Source organism: Pongo abelii, chromosome 11, assembly GCF_028885655.2.
Source record: "Pongo abelii isolate AG06213 chromosome 11, NHGRI_mPonAbe1-v2.0_pri, whole genome shotgun sequence".
NCBI classification, from domain to species: domain Eukaryota; kingdom Metazoa; phylum Chordata; class Mammalia; order Primates; family Hominidae; genus Pongo; species Pongo abelii.
In genome coordinates, this window is record NC_071996.2 from 42963971 (window position 1) to 42981260 (window position 17290).

The 17290-nt window shown below is 33.1% G+C and overlaps 1 protein-coding gene across 1 annotated transcript in view; it reads right to left on the reverse strand.

Moving 5' to 3' along the window:
• Positions 1 to 17290, reverse strand: part of LRP1B (LDL receptor related protein 1B) — a 1899171-nt gene that overhangs the window by 360864 nt on the left and 1521017 nt on the right. Inside the window, exons 42-43 of the mRNA XM_024243817.3 lie at positions 13675 to 13864; positions 10873 to 11077 (exon numbers count right to left, since the gene is read on the reverse strand). Of these exons, the coding sequence (XP_024099585.3) occupies positions 10873 to 11077; positions 13675 to 13864 (395 nt within the window). The remainder of the gene's footprint in view (positions 1 to 10872; positions 11078 to 13674; positions 13865 to 17290) is intronic.

Sequence of the window (17290 nt, forward strand, 5' to 3'; positions counted from 1 at the left end):
GACCTAAGTTTCTGACCAAATGCAAAAGTAAGTTCAAAATGAAATATGAACGTAAATGTGAAATGTGAAACTATAACATTTTTAGAAAAAATAGAATAAAATCTTTGGAATCTAAGGATAGGCAAAGAATTCTTCGTCTTAGCATCAAAAGCATGAACCATGAAAAAAAGATAAATTAAAAATAATCAAAATAAACTTCGCTCAGCATAAAACTCATGTGAAAAGAATGGAAAAACAAACTACAAAGTGGGGGAAAATATTTACAAACCACATAGCCAACAAAAAAGTATCATCTAGAATACATAAATAACTCATAAACTGTAAGTGGGAGTGTAAAATAGTACAGTCATTCTGGAAAGCAGTTTGTCAGTTTCTTTAAAAAAAACGAAACATGCCACTAATGTATGACCCAGTGATTGAACTCTTAGACATTTATTACAGAGAATGAAGAATTATGTTCATTCTAGAATCAGTACACAGATATTCATGAAAGCTTCATTCATAATAGCCAAACACTAGAAACCTCCCTGATGACTTCCAACAAGTGAATAAAGATACTGTGACTTATTCATATCATAGATACTACTCGGCAGGAAAGAGAACAGGCTAGTCATATTTGCAACAACCTGAATGAATCTCCAGAGAATTCTACTGAATGGAAAGCGTCAGTCCCTAAAGGAAATGCACTGTATGATCCCATTATATAAGTTCCTTAAAGTTTCTTTATAAAGAAGTTATAAAGTTTATAAAGAAGTTATAAAGTTTCTTTATAAAGAAGTTATAAAGTTTCTTTATAAAGAAGTTATAAAATTTCTTTATAAAATTTCTTAAAGTTTCCATATAAGTTTCTTAAAGTGACAAAGTTATGGAAGTGGAAAACAAATTAGTGGTTGCAGGTGATTAAGAAAGGAGTGGGAAAGAAGGAAAGCGTGCACAGCTACGCAAAAAAGCAACATGCGGGATCATTGGAATGAAGGAAATGTTCTGTATCTTGACCGCATCAGTGTCTATATCCTGGTTGTGAGATTGTACTATACTTTTCCAAGATGTAATCATTAGGGAAAACTGGGTAAAGAGTACACTTGATCCTTCTGTATTACTTTGTACAATTTCATGTGAATCTATAGTTATCTCCAAATAAAAACGTTTAATTAAAAATTCATAAGCACAAATGCATATGTCTTCCTTCACTCATTAATATTTGTTATCTGTTCTAGAAATGCACACAGGTAAAAAGAAATCACTTATAATTTCACAATCTAAAGGCTTCTATTAACAATTTTGGGAATTTTTAAATGTGTGTATATATATTCACACACACATACACACACAAACATATATAAACATAATATATATAATGTATATATATGATGTATATATGTATATATCTATATATACATATATAATATATATACATATATAATATACATATATATTTATATGTAATATATAATGTATATAAATGTGTGTATATATATAGATGAATGCTTTTTTCCTATAGAAACTGATTCATAGTGGCTATGGGCTGAACTGTGCCTCCTTGCAAAATTTACTTGTTGAAGCCCTAACTCCCAATATGACTGTACTTGGAGATATGACCATTAAGGAGATAATTAAGGTTAAATAAGGTCACAAGGGTAGGTTACTAATTTTATAGAATTTGTGGCCTAGATTTCTCTCTCTCTCTCTCTCTCTCTCTCTCTCTCCCCAGCCCCCAACCCAGTCCCCATGCACATCCAAGGGAAGGCCATGTGAGGACACAGTGAGAAGATGACCATCCATAAGCCAGGAAAAGAGGCCCTCACCAACCTGACTCTGCTGGCACCCTGATGACAGAATTCCAGCCACCAGAACTGTGAGAAAGTAAATTTCTGTTTTTTAAGCCACCCAGTCTAAGGTATTTCGTTATGGCAAACAGAGCACACTAAGACAACAGCATTCATTTCTTCATTCAAGAAATATTTTTATGCATCTAGCCTGAGAGACAGCATATTAAAGTGTTCACGCTACGCTTATCACTTAATGTATACTAAATCTCCCCATGGAAAAATATGTTTTACATGATAATTTTTAATGGATTAATAGAATTCATAGACTTGCCATATTCTTTACTTTTATCACATTTCTATTTAGTCACCTACTGTTCTAAAGATTAGAAAGTTATAAAGATCATTTTTAAATAAATTAGAGCGTTATTAAGGTCTGATTATAATTTGAATAACTATTCATGCCCAGGAATACTTAAAATATACTGAAATCAATATTGGACATAATAATCTGAATATTGAATGATGCCTCCGGAATTCAGAAAAATGTCAAAGACAACAAAACATCCGATATCCAGCAGCCTCTCAGAATTTAGTAGATAATGGGCTTTTTTAGAATATACTTGATTGCAACGTCCATCATGTAAAAGGTACTGGATATATACAGTTCTATTTATTCAATTGGCTGATCTGTTAAAATTAAAGTCCGGAGAAGTCTTATGCTAACAGTTAGGTACTCTGCTTCTTGTCTATGATTTATCCAGCTATTGACAGACCCAACATCCCATGTATTTGAGGCATGTGAGACAGAATATAAAGATCACTGCTGTCAGGAGAACTTTCTTCACATCTCCCTTTAAGACAATTACCCATCTTATTGGCTCACAATCAAGGTAGTCCTATTCCTTCATTGACTCTGGAAAATGTTGGCAGCATTTTTGCTTAATAGGAGTGGGGTGAGGTGGGGGTGATAGCTATGTAGTCTAGTGGTAAAGAACCAGGAATCCGGATGCTCTGAAATACACGGGGCAGTTCTGTACAACGACTTGTCTGAGACTCTGCCCAGGTTTCAAATGTCCTACAAGATATTCCCAAAGGTGAAAACCTGCTTATAATTATCTGATCCTAGAATTTAATTCCATTTTACATATATATATATAAGTATTTCAGGATATTTCATATACATTTATTATTTTTCAGGGACTATAACTTCTATGTAAATTGAGAGATGACTTTATCTCATTTTGTATACATTTTCAAGAACTCATCATCAGTTTTGAAAAATCATATCACCCAAGGCAGCACTACTCTCAGTATTTGAGCAGTAAAACCTACTAGATATGTATCTGCCTTCACAGCTGTTACATTCATGATGAGTCTATGCATGTGAAAATATCTGACCACTTTCTCATGTTTCCTTTGATCATTTAGTGTGTATTGGGACATGTATCATTCATTGTAAATTACTTTTTCCATATATCTCCTTTATATTATAGTTCAGGTACTAAATTGAACTTGGAAAAGTTATTTATAAAGGCAGATATAATATAAAATTTTATTAGAACAGAAATAAGGATATTACATTTTTTGATTAAAAATAAAGATCATTGGCTCTAATAGAGAGTTAAGAACCATAATTGGCATTAAATATTAGACATAGGAAGATTAGAAATTAATTTACTCTTCTGGGCCTGTTCCTAATCTGTGAAATAATACTGGTTTTTTCCAGTTAATGGTGGAAAAGTTTTCAGTTCATTGAAATGCGTGCTTACACTTATACTTTAATTTTTAAATCAAATATTTCCTTTTCTTTTAGAAGTTGAAACTCATCTTCCTTCTTTTCTTTGGTGATAGCAAATGGTTTTGACTTGGGTAAGCATTTCAAACTTACGTTGTGAGAAAATTCACTTTTCTGGGCATCAAAACTTATTCTGTAAGTTTCAGAGTTCAGGCCCTTGAACGTCATTAAAACTATATTATCAATAAGAGAAGACAACATAGATATACAGATAAGAAAGATAGAAGATAGGTAAATATATAGACGCATATAGATGATAAGTTGATGCCTTGATTTATTTATGGAATAAAACAACTGATTTTAAAAGTGGAAAGACAGAGAGACCCCATCTCTACTCAAAGTAAAAAATTAGCCAAGTGTGGTGGTGCATGCTTGCAGTCCCAACTACTTAGGAGGCCAAGGTGGGAGGTTCATTTGAGCCCAGGGTTAGAGGCTACAGTGAGCCTTGATCACAACACTGAACTCCAGCCTGGATGACAAAGTGAGATCCTGACACACACACACGCACACAAAGTAAAAAGGAAATATTTAGTGCCATAAAAAGATAAAATATCTCATTACTTTCTGATTGTTCTTATAATTAAAACTAGTTTATTTATTTAACTTGCTCTCCTATTCTTACTTAAAAGAGTTCATGTCATCAGAGCGTGTTTATTTAGGGGTCAAGTTAGTCATAAAAATCCTTTTCATTCTAAAGATAAGTCATAAGATTTAAGATTTCTTCCTGGGAATATATTCTGCAAACAATTTTGGATTCAGTTTTTAAAAGAATGTCAGTGGCAAGAAACATGAGCAATTGCAATTTCTAGGAACATAAATGTCTCTTTTGGAAAGGTCTGTATCATGCAGGTAGCAGATACTTTCCAAGAAATGATTAACACTTACAGGGTAACTGTGGGGAGATAGGTTATAATCATGCTGTCTTAGCCCCTATCAACATCAGTTATTGTTTCAGCTACTGGAACAAACAGAGATGATAGATACAAACAGAAAAAATTAAAAAGAAACATCACAGAATTATTTTCTGGATTTTTTTGCCTTAATAACTAAATTTCCCAAAAACATTCAGTTTCCTATCACCGAATAAAGAATGCATTCCTCGATATTTAGGTAGAACCACCACATAAGTTAATGTGGTACTAAAATCAGAAAAACCCAGCTAATCATTTTATTTTTATCAATGCAAGTCAAAATTGAACTGTGCAGACTTGTATTTTATTGTGACCACACTCTAAAATAAAATAGAATAATAAAACTCAACATTCAGTTTGATAGAAAAAACTAATGGGTTTATTAAACCTCAGATTAAAAAAATCAAAAAATAAAAATGTATTTTAAAAAACACTTTTTTGATTTATTTTTGCTGTTTGAAAGGATCTGTTTCTCTGGTCTACTGATAAGCAATGGGTTATATAATATTTCTATGATAAACTAAGTGAGTTGTAAATAGTGTATCAGCATTTTTCAGATCTCTACAAACACATGTCCATGACACAAGATGTTAATTTTTTTTTTTTTTTTTTTTGAGACAAAGTCTCATTCCATTGCCAGGCTGGAGTGCAGTGACATGATGTCGGCTTACTGCAACCTCCACCTCCTGGGTTCAAGCGATTCTCCTGCCTCAGCCTCCCGAGTAGCTGGGACTACAGGCACATGCCACCACGCCCAGCTAATTTTTTGTATTTTTAGTAGAAATGGGGGTTTCACCATCTTGGTCAGGCTGGTCTCGAACTCCCGACCTTGGGTGGTCCGCTTGCCTCGGCCTCCCAAAGTGCTGGGATAACAGGCATGAGCCACCACGCCTGGCCCATGTTAAAAAATTAAAACAAACAAACAAGCAAAAAAAAAAAAAAAAATCTGTTTTCTGATCAGAACAAAGCTACATGCTGTTTTCCATTCAGAATATTCATAATGTTCACGAGCATACTAAAAGCTTTAAGATATAATGCAATGACTAAGCCCATCAGACTTTGTTTGAAACACAGTTTTGAAAATTTACTTGACTACGGTCTAATTCCTATAGATATATTCAAAAGAAGGCACACTTTTCCAACAGGCTTTGGAAGACCCACGGCATCATACTGTGTTCGAGGGCACATAAGGTCTAAATTTACAAGAATCTCTCCAACACTTTAAAATCAATTAACTTAAATATAGATTGCTTCTTTCTCATTAAAGATACACTGTATCTAATATTCTGGATTATGATATCTAGCTTCTTTCTAATCTGTTGACTCCACTGAGGATAGCTGATCTCCCTACTCTTGAGATTGCCTTCTGCTTTATCCAAAGTTAGAAAATATGCAATTATGCAAAATAAATGTTCCCTTCTGTAACTGTCACTTTTCTAGCACTCCTTTTTATTGTATTGCTTCAGCATTTTTTGACATTATACAATGAACGATGTTTTGCATCTCTTCTTATATTTCATGGTGAGTATTTTAAGTCTTTTATAGAATCCTTCAATCTTCATAACTATACTTTCTATTTCCTAAATATCATTCTTTCTAAATCTATAGTTTTTACCTGTCACACATTTCTGCAGTGCCTTTTACAGTGTACTCCAAAATATAAAAATGGAATTTATTCTGTTGTTTTGCAGATGTACTTAAAAATAAAATATAAATTGAAATATATATATATATATATATATATATATATATATATATATTTATATTAGTATGGTTGCCCAAAGGGAATAAAATAAGGAGTGGAAAAAAATAGGAGTAATATTTTGTTATAGCAGCTTGAATGGACTACAACAATTGACAATGCTTTCATTTCATGTAGTAAGTGGAAGTCACCTGGTTCCTGAGAACACTGGCATGTGTTAGATTATCTGCTCTTTTCAAGGCTAACTAACAATAACAGTTGGATTTCAAGGAAAATCTAGGTACAAGCACACTAAATGATAGTGCTGTTTATAAAGGTCCCATTTATAAAAGAACACCCTGTGTATGAATTTTTGGCTTTTCAGAACAAGGAAAGATTAAGAATTAAAATATTGAGAATTATCATTGTCACTGATTTAATTCCATATCATTAATTATCTTTGAGCATATGTTTTACTTCCTCAACTAGATATGGGGACAAAGAATGTCCCCATTGTTAATGACTTCTGCTAATTTCCACAAAATTAGAGAACATCACAATTATGTTGATTTTAGCTGTCATTTGTTTTTATACCTAAATTAATTATAAAGTATAAGAGCTTTGATTCCCACTAGTATGCATTATACCATGTAATAAACAAAACGTACACATGTACTCCCTGAATCTAAAATAAAATTACATTTTCAAAAAGCATAAGGATTTTAAATGACTTGGTAATGTTCATGCAATTAGTCAATACCAAATGTGAGGATTAAATTTAACATTGCATTAAAAGTATAATTTTTAAAGAAGTAAATAAACTTCCAATTTTCATTCTAGTATTTATTTTGTAAAATTATCTTTACTAATAATTACATAATATGAATTTAGTAAACATTAATTTCTGAAATGAATAATAAGCATTTAGTCTTCCCCTTCTCTGATTGCACCATTTGTCACACAGCTAAGCAATGGGTATATCTAAACATGAAAGTGAAAAGAATACTAAAAGCAAAGAGAAAATTCTTATATAACAGGCCATAGTAGAGTTGCTGTAACATCTGTCTAAGGCTTCAGAATATCTATTAAACAGTTTTAGACACAAAGCTATAATAAAGGTCCTTGCAATGGTGTGAGGGTGCAATAGTGATCTTTCTCTTTTAAAAGAGCTTTGATGACCCCAGCTTCAAATGATTAGCTTGTCTTGACATAATGGCGAAGACAATGTAAAGAGTATTTCAAAAAGATTATGCAGAAGCTCTACATTTCTTGCTGTGCAGAAGCTCTTTCACAGCAAAAGAAACTACCATCAGAGTGAACAGGCAACCTACAAAATGGGAGAAAATTTTCGCAACCTATTCATCTGACAAAGGGCTAATATCCAGAATCTACAATGAACTCCAACAAATTTACAAGAAAAAAATAAACAATCCCATCAAAAAGTGGGCGAAGGACATGAACAGACACTTCTCAAAAGAAGACATTTATGCAGCCGAAAGACACATGAAAAAATGCTCACCATCACTGGCCATCAGAGAAATGCAAATCAAAACCACAATGAAATACCATCTCACACCAGTTAGAATGGCAATCATTAAAAAGTCAGGAAACAACAGGTGCTGGAGAGGATGTGGAGAAATAGGAACACTTTTACACTGTTGGTGGGACTGTAAACTAGTTCAAACATTGTGGAAGTCAGTGTGGCGATTCCTCAGGGATCTAGAACTAGAAATACCATTTGACCCAACCATCCTATTACTGGTTATACACCCAAAGGACTATAAATCATGCTGCTATAAAGACACATGCATGCATGTGTTTATTGTGACACTATTCACAATAGCAAAGACTTGGAACCAACCCAAATGTCCAACAATGATAGACTGGATTAAGAAAATGTGGCACATATACACCATGGAATACTATGCAGCCATAAAGAATGATGAGTTCATGTCCTTTGTAGGAACATGGATGAAATTGGAAATCATCATTCTCAGTAAACTATCGCAAGGACAAAAAACCAAATGCCGCGTGTTCTCACTCATAGATGGGAATTGAACAATGAGAACACATGGACACAGGAAGGGGAACATCACACTCTGGGGACTGTTGTGGGGTGGGGGGAAGGGGGAGGGATAGCATTAGGAGATATACCTAATGCTAAATGGCGAGTTAATGGGTGCAGCACACCAGATTGACACATGTATACATATGTAACTAACCTGCACATTGTGCACATGTACCCTAAAACTTAAAGTATAATAATAATAATAAAAATAAAATAAATAAATAAATAAATAAATAAATAAAAAGAAGCTCTATGTCTCTATTAGAGAGCAGTTTTAAAGGGGATAATGTGTCACTTAGAGTTGGGTGCTGTTCATTTTCTTCCCTGTCAATTTTACTAATGTTCTTAAAATGTGTATCAAAGTAATGTGATGTGTGCTGACAAGTTGAGTAAATCTACTCGGTTTACTACGAAAATCAGCAGAACTTCAAATTTTACTAAGCATATTTTCATATTCGGTAATGAATTGAAATATTTCCTATGCAAAGTGTTTATGGGTAACATATTAAAGATATGTGAGGAAGAAGGAGAGAACAAATGTATTGCTAATTGCAAGGCATGAGGAAGTGGCCATGTTTTGTACACTTAGTTGGGTCCTTTTTAAGTGTTTTCAAATTTAGCATGATGGTTTGCATAGGCGCTGAAGTGAGATCACCAGGGGTAGAATCATCTTCCTGCTACATATGTAGCTAGGTGTTCCCGAACAAGTACTAAACTTCTTTGTGCCTCATTTTCTTCATCTGTAAATGGGGATCATCGTAATAATGCCTACCACGGGGAGGGCTATAAAAACATGAAATATAAAGTGCTTAGCACAGTATCTAGAACACAATTAGCAATCAGTGATTTAGCTAGTAGGGCGATTAGTAAATTGATACAGTCCAAAGTCTTAATAAATCTGCACAAGGTCTTTAAAACAGTCCATAAATAGTCCCTAAATTAACTTTTGCAAAATAAAGAATTTTTAAAATGTATTGCTCATTTTATTAACAAAAATATTAACTTTTAAAAATTAATTTGAATTCATATGAGGATAAAGATGAGGTAATCTAGATGCATGTAAGGATGCAGTAAACTTTGAAATAGTTTTCTAACTTTGGGGCCCAATCAGAAATCATCCTGCCTTGGGCAGGGATGGAAAATGATGAGTTGCAATTAAACAAAGCACTTCTTTTAAATGTCAGAATAAATCCTTTAAATTACGTTAGTGGTATCTTATTACTCGACCACTTACTGTAGCTATAATTACCATACATAAGAATAAATGGGTGGGGAAGTGCAAAATAGGTATATACAAAAATCAGCTGAGGAGAATGAGTTATAAACTCATTTTTCAAAAATATCATGACATAATAAAAAATGACACCACATTCAGGACAATGTTTTACCTGTCTTTTCAAAAGCATTATATACTAGGTTTATTTAGAATTTCTTTGCTGTATTCTGAGTCATATACTTTTGCATTATATCTTCATAATTGCCCTGCAAGAGAATTTGCATGTCAGAAATCTAAAGTTTATAAAGGCTAAATAATTTGCCTAAGGTCAATTCAATCTTCAACTGAATTAAACCGTGTGCTTGGCCGTAGAGAATTTGTTCCATATGTATAGAATTTGCTGATTTGTCGCCTGTTTCTGTAAATAAAACTTTATTTGAATACTGTCAGGTCTATTTATTTACATATTCTCTATGTCTGCGTTAGTGCCGTGAAACACTGTAGTTGTTTGTAATGGAGATCACATGGTCCTTGAGGCTTCAAATATTTACTATCTGGCCCTTTAAGAAAAAAATTGTGTTACATTCCAGACCTTCTTCAATGCAGTGGAGGCGTGGGGAGCTTGAGGATCATTTTGTCCTTCAGGCCTGTATAGTGGTAGGGACATGGGTCCAGATTTCTCTAGTGCTGTAGCCACCCAGATCTAACCACTGAGCTTCCCAGTCACCAAGGCAGCTACTCCTCACAGGACAAGGGGGCGCCCTAGCATCTCACTGTTCTTCAGGCCCTAAACACCTGCTGTAAGTGCTCTCAAGGGATAGCATAGCAACTCTTCCACTAACATTTCATTTTGAACCCAGAGAAAAGAGAGTCCAGTGATTAGAACAGATTTGACCCATTCTCCTCTCTTCAGAGCTTCTTAGGTTGCTTTAAGGACACAAACACAGAGGATCATTTCATTCTTTTCTAATTTTCTTTTCTCCTGGGACAATAGGATTTCATTTTAAATCCTATTAAACTCATAAATATTTTATGTGTTTAACTTTAATTTACAGTTCACCATATGCAAGGTGAAAAGAGTAATCAATTTTATTTCACATTTTTACAAGCTATACGTAACAATGAAGCATATGCAAATCATTCTAACAATTCCAGTTCAATCAATAACTAGAAGGAAATTAGTTACTATTGCTCCAGAAAAAGTTTATGTGTTGAGCTGTCTCTACGGTAGCAAATGCATTTGAAAGAAGTTTTCAAAATACTATCCACAATTTTCTTTTGTGTGTGACAGATTAGTTATTCAATTGGATTGTTTCAATCAATTGGCTATTTTTGAAATTCCTTGATATGCACATTTTAGGAGAGTATAAATCACATGTTTTAAATATATCATTGTATAACTCTATAACCAAGAAATTCCTGATTAACTTACATGTCTCTGGGATCCATCGTATTCACACCTTTCAATTTTTCCTAGACTGCCATCTGAGAAATACAACTTCTCTGCACGGTAGTCGATAGTGAGTCCATTTGGAGTGAGTATGTCTGTACTGACCACCACTTGAGCATTTTTCCCAGTCAGAGTAGATCTCATGATACTTGGATGTTGTTCATTCCAGTTGGTCCAAAACATTAAACTAATTAAAATGAAAATTGTATCTATAAATTAAACTTCTCATCAAGAGTAAAAATACTAATAAAAACATGGCAATACCAAGCTATTTTAAAAGAAGCAGAATTATTTACCTCATATTCTATCTTTAACAAAGTCTAGGTAATAAAAGAAGATATGCATATTATATTTGCATGCTAATTTTCCCCAGGTTCTTAAATGAAACCTAGAACCTACTTCTAAAAAATAATTATCCTGTGTATTCCTTCAAATGATAATTTAGTTAAATTGTTAGATGCATAATGAGGATTTATTTTAATCAAGAACAAAACAGTGATCTTAAGTTTGTTTTCCACGAACTGCAAATATACCCTAACTTATTACCACATTTCAGCTGATCCAGTACAATCATTCTTATCCTAAGTGTACTTATCTGCTTCAATTGATGAAAATAAAAATCTTCTTCCCCTTCCAATTTTCCTTTTTAAATTCTGTATTCTCTTTTGTATATGTTTTGGAGAAAGGAAATTACTAAACTCCTGTTTTTTACATTTCTTTTTTTCTCTCTTAGTGTGATTTTTCTATAAATTACAATATCATTTCTAAAACTCTAGGAGCGACTCTTAAATCCTTCAGCATAGTATCTGTTCTCTATGGATTCCCATGTATAACCATTTAAAGGCAGTTTAGCATTACAGCCAACAAAGTTATTCAATATGTGATTTTGAGTATTTTATAACACTTATTACCAAATAATTTTCAAATTCACAACAAAAATGTTTGTATTCAATTTTCATTGTTGGTAATTTTACTTATAAATTGTGACATTTAAAATAAAAAATAGTGAATTAAACATTTTAAAAGTTATGCACAGAATGTAAAGTATTAAACTCACAATTTATTTACAATATTTTCCTAGATTGTAGGCTTTATAATAAGAGAATTTTAGAGGTGTCAGTGTTTCCTTCATTGCCCCCCCTTCATTTCACAGGTAAGAAAACAGAACGGCCCAGAGAGCTTAAGTAATTAAAGTTTTCACAAATAATTAGTAACTGAGCCAAATTTTAAACTTAGAGAGCTTAACTTTGATTTGCGATTTAGGATTTTATTTTAAAATATCTGTAAATCTATTAACATACAATGGTGGTTTGAAGGTGTCATTTACATATATGATGATAAATTGCCTTTTTTATACTTTAATTACAAATAATTATCAAATTGAAATATTTTATGTGCTTAATTTTAATTTACAGTTCACCATATGCAAGGTGAAAAGTGTAAATGTTAGCCTATGTAATAAATAATTACAGGATAAAGCATTTACTAATTAAAACTCATCATATATAATATCATGAGTGACCGCTTTATTTTTATTTCAAAACTGACTTACAAATTTCTTTGCCCAACTCTTTTATTCCTACCGTGGGACATTTATTATTGTCCTGAGATTCTTTTGGTGATGTGTTGGGGTAAATGCAGCTGAGCCAGCAAACCATATCCTGATAGGACAGTGGTGGGAGCAGTCTCCCAACTCCATGAGTCATTATATTGCTCAACCTTAAGAATTTTCACGTATAAGATGATGTTCAATTAAGTGAATTAAATCTGACCTCACTTTTAGCTCTATAAAAGGGTTCAGATTTGCAACTATTTTCACACTGACCAATTTCTGTTATTGAGTCCTTTCTTCTGACAAGCGGTCGGGGTCAGTGATTATCTGTCATTGCTTTTTATTCTTCAGTCTTTTTTTTTTTTTAATCACATCTAAAACAAACTCTTCTAGCCCTTCTAGTTTTGCTCAGGGAAGTCCAGATTGTTCTGATTTTTGTTTATTCGTTTCATTTAAAAATAAAAAGGATTTTCTTATAATTAACAAACAACTTTACCATATTGTGTATGAGAGTGAAAGTCCATAGATAGATATTTTTTGTCCCTTACCTGTGCTTTGTTCTTCAGTTGTTTTTTTTTAACATAACTGCTTTCTTTAAGACATCCCCCAAAACACGTTTTTTTTTTTGTTTTTATTCACTGCTTATATTTTATATCCAGAGCATTTTCTTTTGTCATGAATTTTTTACAAGCATTATTTTAACTGTCTGTACAATATATCATCAAACAGCTGTAGACTACCTAGACTATTATCAAGCACCTAGTGCTGAAAAAATAGCTGCACATGAAGATTTTTGTATGGCTGCAGTTTGCTTTCTTTTGTATTTCAATTTGGGAGATCTCCAGATGCTATAATTACTTGATTAAAATGAAAAAAAAAAAACTCTTAGTCTTCTGCGTATGTTATTTTTTTTTAATTTATGGTTCCAATCAGCTATGCATTAAAGTCTTCTTCGAAGGCCTTTTCCAGCATAGTATTGTCTCTATTTTGCCTTTAATTATTTAAATTTGTTTTTACTGGATCTCTCAGGGAGATGAAGCCTGGCATTTAAAGGGCTTAGATTTTTCACGTTTATAATGCTCTTATATAAAAAGAAAGTTTTATGAATTGTGAAAATAAAACTTCAGATAAAAACTTTATTTTTAAAGCTAATTCTTCTTAAAATTAACAGAACTCTGATATTCTTTTGACTTATAACTATAATGAAGAAATAAAACTACACTGTTTCTTACTTTTGACATTCATCCAAGGCTAGCACATGTGGGTGGTCATCTTCTGACATGGTGATGACAGCTTCCCTGTCAAATGCTCCAGGCCGAGTCTGGTCCACAGTGTGTCTGGTGATGGATGAGGTGGTAGAGCTTGTCCAGTACAGTGTATCCCAGGCTCTGTGATAGGCAAGTCCTTCCACAGAACCCACATCTAGTGGGGGAAGAAAAAGAAAAAATATATACTTTTATTTACAAAAAAATGACTTCTGGACAGAAAAAGCATTTAAGATATACATGTATACCTGTTATTTCATCAACCATTTCTCCACAAAATCTCAAAAATAAAAATGCAGTCATTGTGATACCTACAATTGACAGCTTATTATACATATATAACGGGAACAATTTTTGCAAAAAAAAGTCATTATAGACTTAATCTTCTCAGAAACAAAACAAAATTAAATAATTGCCTTTCATTTCAGAAAATGGTGGCTCTCTTTCTTGTATCTTAATCAATTTTCAAAAATATCCAACGTGCAACACCTTAGAGATGTTTTTGAAAATTTTATGTCAGCAATACCACTTAGGTACAATCATCATGAATTTTCTCTTGATACCATAGATCTGGAGATGTCCAGGAAAAGCAAACACATCGAAAACTGCAACAGTATGAAAAATCCAAAATCTAACTCCTTACTTGCAACTATCAAACAATAGTAGATAATGTCATAAAAGGTTAATGTGGCAATTTATTTGCTTCTATTCAACTAATGAGATAAAAAAGCAAAGCAAGAGAAAAAGAAATTAATTGCCAGCTAAAGCATGCTTTAAATGTCAGACAAAGATAAATGATGGTACACAGATCCTAATACATAGAAGTGACAAGGTGAAAAACAAAAGTAATTATTTCTTAAAATTGTGTTCCCAATCTCTAGGGTAACATAAAGTAGATGTTTTATTTTTTCATAGACATGCTTTGAGCGCATCTTTAAGTATAATCAAATTATTACACTTTTCCTACACGTTATTTGTTTTCCTCAGAATTATTATTCTGAGCATGTTTAATTTAACAAAGAATATATACACTTTTTTCAGTCATACCAAGAAATTAGCATTATTACAGACAGAGCATTTCCTCTGCTTTTCTCTCAAAGAATCTCTAAAAGGAACTATCCAGCTTCTATAAAAATAGGTATCTGAAAAGAGCTGTTTCAAGGTTTAAGATGAGTTAATATTTAGTTTGGGGGGATCAATAGGATTTTGTGGGAGGGCAAAACAATAATTAAAGCTTTTGAACAATGTTTTTTTCATATTTTTTATTTGTTTCTTTTTTTACATACAACATGAAATATCCAATAATAATGCAATTAATGGCTATCATTTTAGTTGCCACGTGCTAGAAATGATGCAAACTGCTCTTCATACATCGTTTTATTTTATGTATAAATCTATTCTGTGAAGTTTGTGTCATAATTTTCCATTTCCCAAGAAGAAAGCTGAAACTTATAGTCACAGGGCTGATAATATTAACACAAAATTTTTACTGCCCGCCCCCCGCTAGTCATCTGATTCCAAAAGCCTATGTTCTTAGTAGCACCACTATTTGGATATGGGTTTATAATGGTTACTACTTAACCTCAAACTATACCAACCTGAAACCAAAGGAATGATTCATTAGTCTCAACTTGTTTGACTCTAGGAGAATTGTATATCTAGTAATATACCATAAATAGTCTCCTCTCACACAGTCAACAAAGCAGTCTACAAGGTATCAATGGGGGTGATTGGTATGAAAATGTAGCCTAGAGATGATGGAAGAAAAATTATAAAACACAGTCATTGTAAAATCAGTTAAGCTAATTTTATGTGATGCACATCGTGCTCCTATTTGGAGTAAGTGGAAGAAAAGTTGATCATGGTTAAGGATGTTTAAATCATTAACTAATAAATCACCTTTGCCAGTGTATTTTTTAAACTTCCAAATCATTTCAGAAATGCAATTAACTCTATTAGTAGTATCTGTAGCATTACACGCCTTTCATCATTCACAAATAGAATGAGAAATGGCATAGCTCTGAAAAAATTTAAGCGAATGAGAATAATCCATCCTGATTCTATATCTTCTCTTCCAGTAACCATGACATATCTAACTCTTGGTAACTTTCTCTTGCCAATTCAGGAAGAAAACACTTGGTATCACCATTGAGATGTGGCAGATGTTTCTTTTCTATGGTTAACATAATTCCAGTGTTACTAGAGAACATAATACATCTCAATATCCACATGTAATCTGTTTTACTTTATTTTTGTAATAGATGATAACCAGAAATTACAGCTAATAATGATCTGTTGCTACATTTTAAAGTATTTTAGTCATGTACTTCTTTCTAAAAATGATGTTTAGATCCTTATAAAAATATATTTTAATTCACGAAAAGCCAATTAAAATTATTGAAATATTTTAGTTGAGATAAGACATATTTCTCAATTTTGTGATTATTTATCAACAGTGAGAGGGCATGTGGCATGTGTATGTGTGTGTGTGCACACACATCTGTGTTTGAACATTGAGATTCCTAAAACAGTTGAACAGCCAGAATAGGACTTTGAATGACTGATCCTGGAAGGCAATTATATAGTTTGAAAATAAAATAAAATGCCTATCTACCCAACCAGACCTGAAATATTGAGCAGAGTAAATCAATACAGGGCTAAATTCTCAGAACTCAAGGATGTAGAATAGGCACAATTAAGAAAATAACTATAACAGTGCTATTTCAGCAGCTCCATACTTTTCACCCCAGCAATATATATATATATATATGAAATGTAATGCAAAACCAGTAAAAATCCCGTCTCCTTACCTCATGCACTTGCCAAGAAAAAAAAAAATAAGAGTTTTCTTCCCTCTTACCCACTTTTGAACAGGGAATTGAGTTTGGCTAAGCATAAGTCAGGTCCTGACATGTTTTTGCAGAAGAAAGAAGGGGAGGTCAGCACATCAAAAAATGCAAGCCAGGCAAGTAACTCAGAACCGTGGTTGTACCCTATTTCCTGGATTCTAGTTTCCATAGCCATGATAGGGAAATTGATTCTAATAGCTTGGCGGAGAAATAAACCACTACTTTTGCAGCTACCCAAAGGACTTCAGTTCATAGAGAACATACTTTCATCTCATCACCACTGAAGAACAGCAATAGCCCCTTCTTGTCTGCACATTGTCTTAAAGACAGGATAAGAGCTTACCAAATGGGAAAGGCAGTGAAGGATATTATTCATAGGGAGTCACGTCCATTAAACATTGTTATTCATCCGGCTAGGAAATCAGTCACAGATAAATCCAGTTGCAAAGTGGTTTGGATGGGTCCTCACCCAAATCTCATCTTGAATTGTAGCTCCCATAATCTCCATGTGTTATAGGAGGGACCCAGTCTGGGGTAATTGAATCATAGTGGCAGGTTTTTCCATGCTGTTCCCGTGATAGTGAAAAAGTCTCACGAAATCTAATGATTTTATAAAGAGCAGTTCCACTGCACACACTCTCTTGCCTGTCACCATGTAAGATGTGCCTTTGCTGTGCTTTCACTTTCCACCATGATTGTGAAGCCTCCCAAGTCATGTGGAATTGTGAGTCCAT